This window comes from Aulonocara stuartgranti (genome assembly GCF_965226115.1).
Source record: "Aulonocara stuartgranti genome assembly, chromosome: 10".
Lineage (NCBI taxonomy): Eukaryota > Metazoa > Chordata > Actinopteri > Cichliformes > Cichlidae > Aulonocara > Aulonocara stuartgranti.
Window position 1 is genome coordinate 5,841,754 of NC_138946.1, and position 13,436 is coordinate 5,855,189.

Consider the following 13,436-nt stretch of genomic DNA (forward strand, 5'->3'; position numbering starts at 1 on the left):
TCTTCATAAGATGTGACGTCAGTGCCACCGGTCGGAAGTCATTCAGCTCATTGGGCCGGTTCTTTTTGGGGACCGGGACGATGCAGGATGTCTTCTATAGGGCGGGCACTCTCCCCAGTCGCAGTTTGTGATATTCCTAAAACCTTTCCACACAGAGGCCGAGTCATTCTCTGAGATCTGCTGCTGCATCTTCTCAGAGTGCTGATGTTTAGCAATGTCCACTTCTTTAGTGAACCTGTACTTGGGCTCTCTGTAGCAGTCCCTGTCTCCGCTTCTGAACGCCTTTCTCTTTTCCAGCCACAGCTTTTTGAGTTTAGGAGTAAACCAGGGTTTGTCATTGTTATAACTCACCCTGGTGCGTGATGGCACAATGCTGTCCTCACAGAAGTGGATATAGGAGGTGACACTGTCCGTAAACTCGTCCAAGCTGTTAGAAGCAGCCTTCATTGTGTCCCAGTCTGTAGACTCCAAACACGTGCGAAGCTCCTCCACAGCCTCGTTGCTCCACAGTTTTTTAGTCCTCACGACAGGTTTGGAGAGCTTCAGCCTCTGTCTGTACGCGGGGATTAGGTATATCAACTCATATCAAGGCAAGGCAAGGCAAGGCAAGTTTATTTGTATAGCACAATTCAACAACAAGGTGATTCAAAGTGCTTTACAGAGACATTAGAAACAAGAACAAATAAAAAGCATGATTTAAAATTGATTAAAACAAGCAAATAAACTAACTAACTAATTAACAAACAAACAAACAAACAACAGTATATAAAATCAAAACAGATAAAATCAGAACAGTAGATAAAATCAGTAGTTAAATGTAAGTTTTGAAATTTAAGCTTAAAGTGTGGATTTGGTGCTTTATTCAAATGCAGCTGAGAACAGGTGAGTCTTCAACCTGGATTTAAATAAACTGAGTGTTTCAGCTGATCTGAGGCTTTCTGGGAGTTTGTTCCAGATATAAGGAGCATAAAAGCTGAATGCAGCTTCTCCGTGTCTGGTTCTGACTCTGGGAACTGATAAAAGACCGGATCCAGATGACCTGAGGGATCTGGATGGTTCATACTGGGTCAGGAGGTCATTGATGTATTTTGGTCCTAAACCATTCAGAGCTTTATAGGCCAGCATCAGAACTTTAAAGTCTATCCTCTGACGGACAGGCAACTCATATCATACTCATATCAACATGCAGCAGACTCTCATTGTAACGTCTTCTGGAGTTCATGAGGTTAAGAATTGAGGCTGTACTCACTATGCTGTATTAACGGAATGGATTGAATGGATTTGATTGATATCGGTGCCACTGTCAGTTCAGTTTGTGGGTTTGAGTCTTTCAGTTCACTTACTCTGGTCTCTTTTTTAAAAAGAGTAGTCCTAAACAGGTTTTTCAATGTCAGCACGACTGGTTTTTTTTTAAGTCTCTGTGCCTAAACACAATGTACAAACAAAAGATTTGCAGGTGACTCAGGTGTGCCAAAGCTCCCATGCTGTGAATTTACGTCATTATCTTGTAGTGCACATGAAACCAGTATTGAAAAGGATTTAATAAGCTTGGAGGCACTCAGTTGGACAATTTGGAAAATCTGTAACCAGGATAATTCTCCTGGCACTCATGTTCCACAGAGGATGAATCCCGATCCCCCCCTCTGAAGTTCATACTCCTTTAGTGAAGCTGAATTGTGCAAGTTGCATCTGGCAGATGGGAACGGTGGAGCAGCATGATGACTTTGGCATGGATCTACGATTGCTTCTTTGCTCTGTAGACCCCCCCCTGGGGCCCCTAAGAGAGGTGATATTAGAAAGAAAGTAGAGGGGTGGGTGGATGGGGCATGGAGAATGAGAACAAACAGGCGTGCATGGCAGGAATCCATTTATAGGCATATAACAGGAAAAGAAGCGTCTAAGTTGTGGTCCTGCTTCTATACATCAGTTAAAGCGGTTTCCAGTAAGTTTCTCTTCTGCTTTTTGTTTTGTGATAATGTTAGCATGCTGGCACATTAAAGATGGTAAATATATCTGCTCAGCAATCACTTTAAAAGTCCCAGTCCAGCCTAATGAGGCCTGTAGACTCGTATTTGTGTGAAACAGGTGAAGGAAACCCTCCCTCCCTTCTGAATTAATTATTCACCTTTCAGAGCTCAGCGTTCTGAATAAAAGCTTATATTTGCTTAAAGTCAAACCACATGATGTCAGCAGAACCTGCTTTGAATGCAGGTCACTGCAGCATGTGTACAGGAATGCATCCTCAGACACATGCAGGGTTTGTCTGTGTCGCTCTGTGGCTGCCTGTCTAAACTGTGTTCATCCGGTCCCCGCAGAGGCATGGCTCAGATCAGGAAGCTGGCATGCGACGGCATCAGGACGAACTCCCGCGGCGAGCCACAGGTCCCGCTGGTGTCAGCCAGACAGGAGATCCTCACCAGCCTGGTGTCTGCCCTCGACTCAGTGGTACGTTCATAATCAAGGGTCATACAGCGTTATTTCCTGTTGGAGATTTTGACATGTGGGGCCAAAATGACATTTTTTTCCTAAACATTTCATGAAATCCACCTTAAAAGTGTTACTATAGTTTTTACTTTTTCTGTTTATGTGAGCATGCATTGAATATAAGGGAGGAATAGTGTATTTTGCTTAATTCCAAGAAAATAAGGACGCAGTTCTTCTAGTAATATCAAGATTGTTAATAATTTTTGTTAACGTGTTTCAAGTAAAAGCCAGTAAATGATTCCTATATGGAGGAAGTCTTGCTCCATACTAAGAAATGCAAGCTTATGAGAAACAGCAAAGTCATTGTCTCTGCAAATTAAATAACTTCATTGGTCTAATTTAACTGTGTATATAGTTTGGGGGAGGGGGGGGGGGGGGGGTCACCAGGCGTGTTGTCCACTTACAGAAGTCCTGCGTTTATTCCTGGATTCATTTTGGCTAATAAATAAACCGCCATGCGTTGACTCTTACAGTTTTGATCAGAAGTAGTCATACACTTTTAAACTCTAAATTCGACAACTTCATGGTCAACTGAAATTTGCAGCTGCAAACCTGGACGAGCCAAATCCCCTCTGGAGAAGTTTTATGGTTATACGAGACAATAATTTAGCTATTTAGTTGCAGTACAAGAGTTATAGTTGGAGGACCAAAGGTTAGGCTTTCAAACTTAAGGAAGGTCGGTGTCAAGTATGGAGGTGGTAGAATCATGCTCTGGGGCTGTTTTGCTGCCAGTGGTAGTGGATGGAATAATGAATAATGAATGAATGAGGCAGAGTGCTTCCAAATTCTATAACCTAACCTCAAATCAACAGCCAGATGGTTAAAACTTGGACACAACTGGGTGTTCCAACAGGACAATGATCCCAAACACGCACTGAAGCTGGCTTAATATTCGGCTTTTGAAATGGGCTTCCCAAAGGCCCGACCTCAACCTTATTTCAAATTAGAAGAGTATGCTTAAAAGCCATTCATGTGCCAGGAACCTGACCCGGTCAAATATCCAGCCAGAATTATGCCAGAAGCTTACTGACTGGAACCAAAAGCATCTGGTCCAAGTACAACTTGTAAGGACGTGTGTTTGTGTAATTTGAGCCTCTATGTGTCCTTTAAACCACATGTGGATTAGAGAAAATCTAAAAAAGGAAACAACTCAGTTCTTGTTTTTGAATGTCATTAGAGATGCATGTTGTACAATTATTGTACTCTGAATAAAGAACAGTTCAAGGAAACCCTTAAAAGCCAAAAATTACAAAGATTCATGCCCAACATGGAAGTGTACGTGAAGTTCTTCACCACAACTGGAAGTCGTCACTGACATTTTCATTTTGTTTGCTTAAGCCATCAGTTTACAAAGTGTTTCGGTCCTTTGTAAACCTAAAAGCTTCCTTGTTTTGCAGTGCATGGCGATGTCTAAACTAAACGCCGAGGTGGCGTGCGTCACCGTGCACGAGGACAGCGTGATCGCCGTCGGCACAGAAAAGGGGAGAGTGTTCCTCAACTCCAGGAGGGAAATCCAAACAGACTTCTACAAGTTTTGCCGTAAGCACCGCTCTGAACATCGTTTCCCATAATTCATTCAGTCTTAGTAGAACATCGATCACTCTCATTACAGCCGCAGCTGTGAGGTCGTTACTTAAAATACGCTTGTGTCACTTGTGTCCCCGAAGAAATCTTCGTTTTGTGCTTGCACAGATGCAGATTATCTGAGCTTTAATAATCACGGCAGCTTACCTCAACATCAAATGATGTCGCCATGAAATAAATCACCAAAGCAGATGCAGAGCCACATTTCCCCCCCTTTTTATCCCAAATAACAATACATCAGCAAAGTGTCTCATCATATCTTATTTAGCAAAGCCATTTGATGAATTATGTTTACAAATTTACTGACAGTACTTTATAGCACTCCTTTTAAAAACCCACCGTGCATTTGTAGGAGGAGGAGATAAATTAATATTCCATTTTTCTATTAGAACTGAGCAAAGTAATGGAGCGGACAAACACTTTCATAACAGTTCTGACTCACACCACAGGTTGTTTACAACAGCAATTTGGCCAGTAAACGATACTTTGTTTGTTTTGTTTTTTTGCTATAATTTATCACTTCCTTTTGTGCCGATGCTACAAATAATGTTTTTTAAAAATCCAACTTTTCACTTAGCCAGCACAAGATTCATGTGACTCAAGAGACCCTAACCCACAGACATATATTATTGTCATATTTTTTGGCTGGAAGACCAATATTATCTTGGTTTTTTGTTATATTTGGTTTTTTGTGTATATTTATTGTTGATTTTGTGTCTCTTCGCGTCTCTTACTCCTTCCTTTTACTCTCATTTCCATTAGCTATGCTAGCATCCAAGGTTGTAAGTTGAATATATTTTAGAAGTTGGCATTGGTCCATTTAGCCCCCTTTGTTCACCTTACTTGAGAGGTAAGGTGAAGCAACAGATAATACACTCAGTTCGCAGTATATCCTCCCCCGTAACCATGGACAGTTTAAAAGATGGACGTAGAGTCCAGGTCTGAAAAGTCAAGCAGTGGACAGCTGCCTTTGGCTGAGCCACGTTCTGTGGAAGGTTTCTTCCTATTGAAAAGCAGTTTTTCCTTCTCACTGTCGCCCACTGCTCATATTGTATGATTGTTGGGGGTTTCTCTTTATTAATGTAGGGTCTTTACCTGACAACATAAAGCACCTCGAGGTGATTTGTGTTGTGATTTGGCACATACTGAATATTAAACTGAATATTTGAATGCTTTCATGGTCAGATCTATCCCCGTCTTGTCAAGATGGCGACTGCTAAAAACGCTACAGGCTTCGCAACAGGACATCAGAGCCCACTGGGTGATGTCACGCTAGCCCCGTCCTTCTTTTATACTGTCTATGCCCGTAACACCAGTTCATCAAGTTTAATTTTCATCAGGCATCTGTTACTGAGAACATTGGCTCAACTTTGCTTTGATTTATTTAAGACTCAAACTGAACGGCTTAATGTTCCCCGCTTTATTGGAGATTATTTTCATTCATCTAGGCACATTGTTGGAAAAACAAGTCATTCGTTTTATATGACACTATTTTTCAAAAGGTGACATAGTCATTAGTTTTAGGAACCAGACTCTCAGTCATTTGTTTTTTGTTTTGTTTTGTTTTTAACCTTCAAAGACAAATGAATGACTTTGTTGGGGTAAAGAGTTTACTTAATCCTAAATCATACTGTAGCTCATTTGGACATTTTTAAAGTCATTTCTCTTTTATTTGGGGTCAGGGGTGCCATGCCTGCAAAATCTGACTGCAGCAAATTCCCATACCAAAGACCAGGAGGGCGATCTCAGCAAACTGAGTAAGGATGCTGAACATGGGAAACCGAGAGCTCCATCAGATGCCCAGTCCAACATCTTTGTTCTGAGGAAGATGGTGGAGGAGGTCTTCACTGTGCTCTACAGTGAGTAGTCCCTTTTTTAAACCAGATTTTTTCATAAAGCAGTGCCGAAGCAATCCATGTTTGGAGCATAGGGAGCCACTTTTATATAGTTTCTTGGAAGTCAGGTAGCAAAACTCAGTGCGTCATGCGGTATGCAGGTGAGGCTGTGGGAAAGAGCAGCCTGGTCCCTGTGCCTTATGAGTGGATCCAGAAGGACCCCGGCTGCGTGGTGGCTCATGGTTTGCCTGAGGGAGTCGCCCTGAAGAAGCCCTCTGAGTATGACACCAAGACACTGATGAAGATCCTGGAGCAGAGCCATCGCATCCACTTCACCGTGAAAAGGTGAGTCTGCAAAGTGAGAGACTGTGAATGGTTGGATCGCATTCTGAAAGCAGTTGTTGCATTTCTGATAACTCCAATGTGAAGATGAACTTGTGTTAGTTGCCCTGATATGTTTTCTTGTGCAGTTTTTAATTGGAAGTGAACAGACTTTGGTGCATCCGTCGTAGATAGAGTTTTAAAAGATACAATTAATTTACGTGGAAATACTGGATGTATTTGTGTACAAACTTAGTAAATGGAGGTGCACGCATGTTGGAGTTTATAAAGAAGAATAAATATGGAGCTATAATCAGCTGCCTCACCAGTAAGTCTCCATGTCCACCGTGTCGGACTGTAGCGTGCAGTTGGTGCTCATTCTTCCAGCTCTACGTAGCGACATCAGCTTTGAATGATCCTCAAGCTGAGAGTGGCTCTACAGAGCAGAAGCACTATCATCACCAGCTCCACTCCAGTTGGTGTGGATGTCCGACCAAGGGACGAGAGACTGCTGAATATCATAAACAAGAACAGCAGCTTGACTGGCCTTCCTATAGCAATCAAACAGAATAAAAAATTAAATGGCTACAAAAAAGAAACATTTAAGGCGTGTTTTAGTCATCTACCTTTAATCTACTTGGTCAGCTGCTTCTAAAAAATGATATTTTAATGTGTTTCATTGCTTTTCATGGGTGACAAAATGTTGCACATAGCACAAATACGGCTTTAATTGTCGCTATGCTTGTGTAGGTAGATAAAGTCCAGCTGAAATATGTTCTAAATAAAGTTAAATGTACACAGATTTTTGTCATTTGGAGAGATGCATGTAAACTACAACATGTGCTTATCCAAAAACAGCTATGCTGTTTTGTCCTTAGCCTTAGATGTGGTGCAGATGTTCTGCTTTTGGTTTCAGCCACATAAATAATTAACGATAGCAGGCACATAATTGTTAGCAGTGTCTGAAATATATTAGAGACGCGCCTTTCAAGTAGACAGAATATTGAATTTGGTGGTGGTGGCTGTTCGGCCAGTCTTTAAAGACTGCTCTCAACCCAAAACTGCTCTCAAATGACTGTGCATAGTTGTGGCAGACTTGTGAGCTTTACAAGTGCAGTTTGTACATATTATTTAGAGGAGATCCACACAGTCCTGACCGCTGCAGTCGTCTTTAGCTTTGCATGTTTCTCCTGTTTGCATGTTTTTCTCATGTTTTGCCAGCTAATACTTTGTAGTGCATACTTCTGTTTTTGCTGTTTTGTCGTGGTCCACTAACAGCAGTAGTAGCGTGTTACATCCTACCAGACATCTAGTTGCATAAACTGTTCATGTTTCACTAAAACAGCTGTCAGCGCTTGCTCCCCAGTGAACAGCTTATATTGCAAATGCTGTATAGTGGGTGGGTAAACAAGTGGACTGTTTGAACACAGGCCCTGTAACTCCACAGAGGCTTAATCTGATGCCGTTTTTCCCTGAATTCACTGCTTAGCACATATTTATGTGGCATGAAAGCAATGATTTGTGCCCCTGCCCTGTTAGTGGGCGTGTTGAACTGTGTAGCCAGCTCTACAGTAATCTCCGCTGAGCTGGATACCTGTCCCCATGACAACAGTTGCTCTGTAGCACTCTGTAACAGGGTAGTATGAACTCTGAATATCAGCTAAAGTACTTGGCAAGAGTTCAGACTGAGAACAGTGCTGTATTACAATAATGAAAGTGGCTGTGTTATTAATCAAACACTGTATAATCCAAGAAATCCACTTTGAGTAATAGATCCATTAATTTAAAGGCTTAACAGACACCAAAACTCTGCACAGCATTTATTGCGCCACGAGAAAGGATTTTTTAAAAACTTGGAAAGTCAAAACGGCAGAAATGATTTCACTCGTGGTTTGTGAGTGTTTGTGGAAGAAGAAGCACTGGTGCTGGAGCAGGCCAGGATCAGCAGTCACAAGACTGAGGACCACATTCTTTTTTAGCTCAGTCTCATTTATTCATTAAGACTTTATTTGATCAAGCAGCTGCAAAAAATGATTTTATTAGGACGTATTAAAATTTGCAACATGACAGTTGTTTCAGACTCTGTTCTGTGTGTAATAAAGCTAACTGTCACATGTTTGCCCAAAACAAATTGGGGAATTTCCTCTCTCTACTGCTGTATAATGAAGCTGAATATGAACATGCAGCACTGTGAGACTGTGCAGAATTTAATTGGAGTTTTGGGCCTGTTTGAAAAGCAAAGGGCTGGAGGCAGCAAGTAAAGAGACCAAATGATGTTATTAAATGCCTATTATTTAATTCTTTTTGGTATCAAGGATGTTCTAACCAATCAGGCAGCAAATCATAACATAATAGTCTCATGTTTGTAGCCCTACAAGTTATTTCCCTTTTTGATTTTGTTGTTGTCTTTGTGAACAGGCAACCGGAAGATTTGTCTCGAGAAACCAAGTCTAGCACTGATGTCAATCACAACGCTTCCACTGCGGTCATGACGCAAAGCAGCCACGGCCCAGCGAAGACGACCGCGCAAGCAGTCACGTCGTCAAGTCCCGCCACTTCCAGCAACTCTGTTCTGTCAAACTTCCTGTACGGCATGCCCATGTCCTCCAAACCCCACCCAGACGGCAAGCTGGATTTCAAACCCATGTCTCTCCTCAACCTGGGCAAGGACAGGCTGGCCAACTGGACACCTGGGTCAGAGAAGAGCACATCTGTGAAAGACAGTGCTAACACTGGTAAGCTAACATACAACATGTGTAAAGGTGGATTTCAGCAATGGAATAGGGGCGAGGTGAGTTGTTATGTCAGAGTCTCGGGGTTAATAGTATATCCAGCTAGGGGGGACGTGTTGCTGGCCGTGCCTGCTAGTTGGAAGCAGCAACTGGAGACAGTGCTGGCTTCCAACCTACTGAACACAGCTGTTTTCTGGTCTTTGCATCACTAAAGAAAGCACCTATAGGTCTTTGTTTTCTTTTATGGACATTACCTCAAACAGTGCAGATGAGGAGGGCACAGAGTAAGAAAGGAAGAGACTGTGGTTCATTTACAAAAATAAAAGATGCCACATGCAGAATAAGCACTTTTCTTGCTTCTGAAATGGTGATTTATAGCCGTGTTTTTAACAGATGTTTATGATGTTTTGTGAAAGATGTCTGTGAAGCTGATTATTCATAGTTTAACAGTTAACTGTCCCCACCGACTTCTCTACATTCGGACCTTCGGCTGGTGCTGGCACTACTAACTAGGAGTGTAACAGTCCTCCTAAACCATTCAAAGAAAATCATTTTGCTGCAGCTCTGATCACTTGATCATAATTAGATCATAAACAAAAATCAGCTGCAGTATTGTGATGCATGTCCAGTTCACTTGTTACCTGATGAGCCACAGTCAACAAGCTGATTTGACACATGTGTGCCACACATTTAAGAATGGGATGAAGGGCTTCAAATTGCTCTTTATTACACATGCAGTGTTTGTAGGGAAATGTTTAACCACATTCATTAGATTGGGCCCAACTGTTTCATGCCCTTGTGTTTTCCCCCTTCCTTCTGAATGACCGTCACTAGTTACTATAAAACACCGAAAACTTGAATTCAAGAAGAGTAAGAGCTATTATATGAATGTAGTATAAAAGTAAGATCCACAGAGCATTCGTGATGATGATCCTAATGTTAACAATACACAGTAAAAGCTCTAGGTAAGTATTTTCTCCTGTGCCTCAGGTCTGAATAGAAGAGTTAGATCTGCAGTTAAAGACCATTGCCGTTTGGTATTTCACTCAAGCACTACTTTTCCTTGTTATACTCGCATCTTAGAGGAATCATTTCATTCATAGCCCTCGGTATTCAGTATGTTCACTTAGGTTTGAAATGTCAGTAGTTTTCTCATAAATGTAGACAAATATTACAAAACACAGTTTAGGTTTTACTCTCAGTCATGTTAGTCATGTGTGCAGGCAACATGTACACCCAAAAATTAAGACAGGTTCAAATATTGGTGACCTTGACTTCAAGGTCAAGGTCAGGTTTTCTGAGACTAATTTGAGAAAGATCTCACCATAAGTGTATCTATTAGGAGGCTGAGGGGTATCACTGGTTATGTGCATCTTGGCAGTGAATATAAGCATGACAAGTTAACATTTCTGCCTGAAATGTGTTTATTTTTGCATTTTTAGATGAGACCACAAGGCTACCTGGTGAGCAGGGTCAGAGCCCTACTGGCATCCACATCTCAAAGAGGCTACTCTTCTCCATCGTGCATGAAAAATCAGGTACGTTTGAATTACCGAGACGATATAGGCATTTGGCTTCATTTTAAATGGCTGTGGTAATTGCTAGTGCTGATGGGTTTGAGATTTCTTCATTGATGCTATTTTGTACTTGACAGCTAAACAGAAGGATTTAAAGCTCATGTGAAATATTTCAGCTATACACATAGTCACAATATTACCCTTATATTTCCTCTCATTAAGGCTTCAAATTTGGATAAAAGGCTGTCACTGCGCTTCCCTCATATTATATCACAACTAGTTCTTAGCATCAAAGCTCCTTTTTTTGTGGCTGCAGCGTAATAGCAGTAATGGGTTTTACAGATTCATCGGATGAGTTGATTAAAGAGCTTTTTCTTCCATTTTCCAGTTTCCTAACTTATTCTTAGCGATTATATAAATACATATAGACATGAGAACTGTACATTGTCCAGCACTGAACTGAAGATGTTTTTGAGGTCGTTAGGAAACCATGACGACGCCGTAGTTTATCAAACGGTGATCACAGATGTGTCATTTTCAGGCTTAAAGCTCAACTCAGATTTTATTTTATTAATAACGAGGTTCAAAGTCCTCTTAAAATTATTCCTGTTACACTATATGTCATGACAGGTTTGGATTTTACTTAAATCTACAACCATAGAGGAGACTTTGCATGCTGTTATTATTGTTCCTGCCGGGATTTGGAGGCTGATATGTACAGTAGCCAAGCACTGTTTACTGAACTGAGGCTGACCTGTGCGAAAACTTAAACAAGAAGGGCTAAGCTATTGAGAATAATCCTTTAAGAAGATTGCACTGATTTACCAAGTTGTTGCTGAGTAAATGGAAAAGATTAATTTCAGATCCTTAGCACTACAGTCAGATAAAACACTTTGAGAGGCTAAAGCTGCAGTAAACTTTGATGTAAGGACCGCATTTCCTTCTCTCTGTTTTCGTACAGAAAAATGGGACGCGTTCATTCGGGAAACAGAAGACATCAACACGCTGAGAGAGTGCGTTCAGATCTTGTTCAACAGCAGATACGGTGAGGAGGTCCTCTTACTACACAAATGGCTAAAAAAACAGCTCAACGTGAAGACGTGTGCAGCAATGATGCATTAAAAGCATGTAAGGATGCTCGCAAGCAAACCAGCTGCAGGATCCTCGTGCTGTCTTTAATAGAGAAAAGCTACCAAATGCAAAAGTTCACCATTTGGAATCAAGTCAAGAACTTTTTATCTGCGTGACTTGAGATGATGGATCAGCGTTGCCTGCCCTAGACAGACAGACAGACACACACACACACACACACACACACACACACACACACACACACACACACACACACACACACACACACACAGAGATTTATTTGACAGAGAGCAGAGATACGAAGATGAACTTGTGTGTATTTGCATGGTTCATCAAGGCAGTTTAAGAATTAGTCATGTCACCTCCAGTCCAATGATCCGTGTTTCTGGATGCAAATTTCCCACCCTTATGGGATTTTTCATCAGTTTGCTCTCAAATGTACGGATTTGTGTCCATGTACACAAAAGGGTTGATTGATACTTTTTCTCTGCAGTTTTTTAATTTATCAGTGAGAGGATAATTATCATTGTCTCAATACAAGGAAGGATAATTATAGTTTAAATATAAGGACTCACAAATATCAGCAGATTCCTGGAAATTGCTGAAATTATTGGAATGGACGTGTGAGAATATACAAAGAAGTGGAAACACTGTAGGGAAAAAATGACCACAACAAAGAGAGGGAACCCAGGAGAAGCACGTCCTGAAGTTTTGTTTATTTCTTTTGTGGCTGGGTAACATCGGCCACGTATGTATGTTACGTCGTAAACTCTACAAAGATTCACCGCAGAAGTCTGAATCAACCGTGATGCTCCTGATGGTTCAGATATCAGATATTATGATGTATATTATAATCATAATTATATTACCTAGGGACTATGTAGCAACAATGTAGCTAACACGACGTCTTTTTAATATTTATGCAATTAAAAAAGCACATTTTTTACATTTCACAAGAATAACGTTTAGTTTATATCCACAAATCTTCTCTTATGCATGAAATATTATGACGCCACCAGGTTGCCTAGCAACCACCTAGATAGATATGGGCTAAAATCATTGTTTTTTCCACCTACAAGACCTAAAAAAAAGCATCACAACATCCCAATTATATCCACAAAAGCTGAATTTTACACCACATATTATAATTATATTATAGCGCTCATATTGCCTAGCAACCACCTAACAACAGGCTAACGTAAGTGCCATTTTAATGAACAGGCCAAGAAATGCAAGCACTGGCAGGGACTAGTTGTTGCTTTGGTCATCTAGTCGTCTGCATACATGAATTAATGCTATTTAACTAATAGTGATGGCATTGGTTTAATGCATTAATGAGCTATAAAAAAATCCCCCTGATTGACGAGCTATTTGCGATCACTCTGATCATCAGCTGTGCCCGAGGTCCATCACCATAACCCCACTGGAGGCTGCTAGTGCTAATGAGTTAACTATATTTTGTAGATTTAAAATGTAAGAATTTTCTCTGTTTTCTACCTCCAGCTGAGGCATTGGGTCTAGATCACATGGTGCCTGTCCCCTACCGCAAAATAGCCTGCGATCCAGGGGCCGTGGAGATCATCGGCATCCCCGACCAGATCCCCTTCAAGAGACCGTGCACATACGGAGTCCCCAAGCTCAAACGCATCCTGGATGAGCGCCACGGAATCCGCTTTATAGTCAAACGGTAACAAATGCTTTAAGACAAGAACTGGTGAAAGTGCATGACATCATTTCTTGTACTCTCACTGTCAGAGTGTTGTAGTTAGAACAAAGAAGCACCTGGATGCATATTTTTTACAAATGTCTAATTTACTCACTGACCAGAGATCCATCCAGATTTACCCACTTGATGCTTAATTATCACCAAA

The 13,436-nt window shown here is 41.2% G+C and overlaps 1 protein-coding gene across 4 annotated transcripts in view; it reads left to right on the plus strand.

Annotated features, from left to right (window-relative positions):
- Positions 1-13,436, plus strand: part of gtf2ird1 (GTF2I repeat domain containing 1) — a 43,991-nt gene that overhangs the window by 10,373 nt on the left and 20,182 nt on the right. For all 4 annotated transcript variants that reach the window (XR_014279393.1, XM_082549927.1, XM_082549925.1 and 1 more), the window contains exons 2-9: positions 2,316-2,445; positions 3,882-4,023; positions 5,751-5,927; positions 6,065-6,248; positions 8,643-8,959; positions 10,399-10,494; positions 11,435-11,518; positions 13,069-13,252. Coding sequence is in view for 3 of the 4 variants with exons in the window: in XM_082549927.1 (XP_082406053.1) it covers positions 2,320-2,445; positions 3,882-4,023; positions 5,751-5,927; positions 6,065-6,248; positions 8,643-8,959; positions 10,399-10,494; positions 11,435-11,518; positions 13,069-13,252 (1,310 nt within the window). In the remaining variant the exon portion in view is untranslated. The remainder of the gene's footprint in view (positions 1-2,315; positions 2,446-3,881; positions 4,024-5,750; positions 5,928-6,064; positions 6,249-8,642; positions 8,960-10,398; positions 10,495-11,434; positions 11,519-13,068; positions 13,253-13,436) is intronic.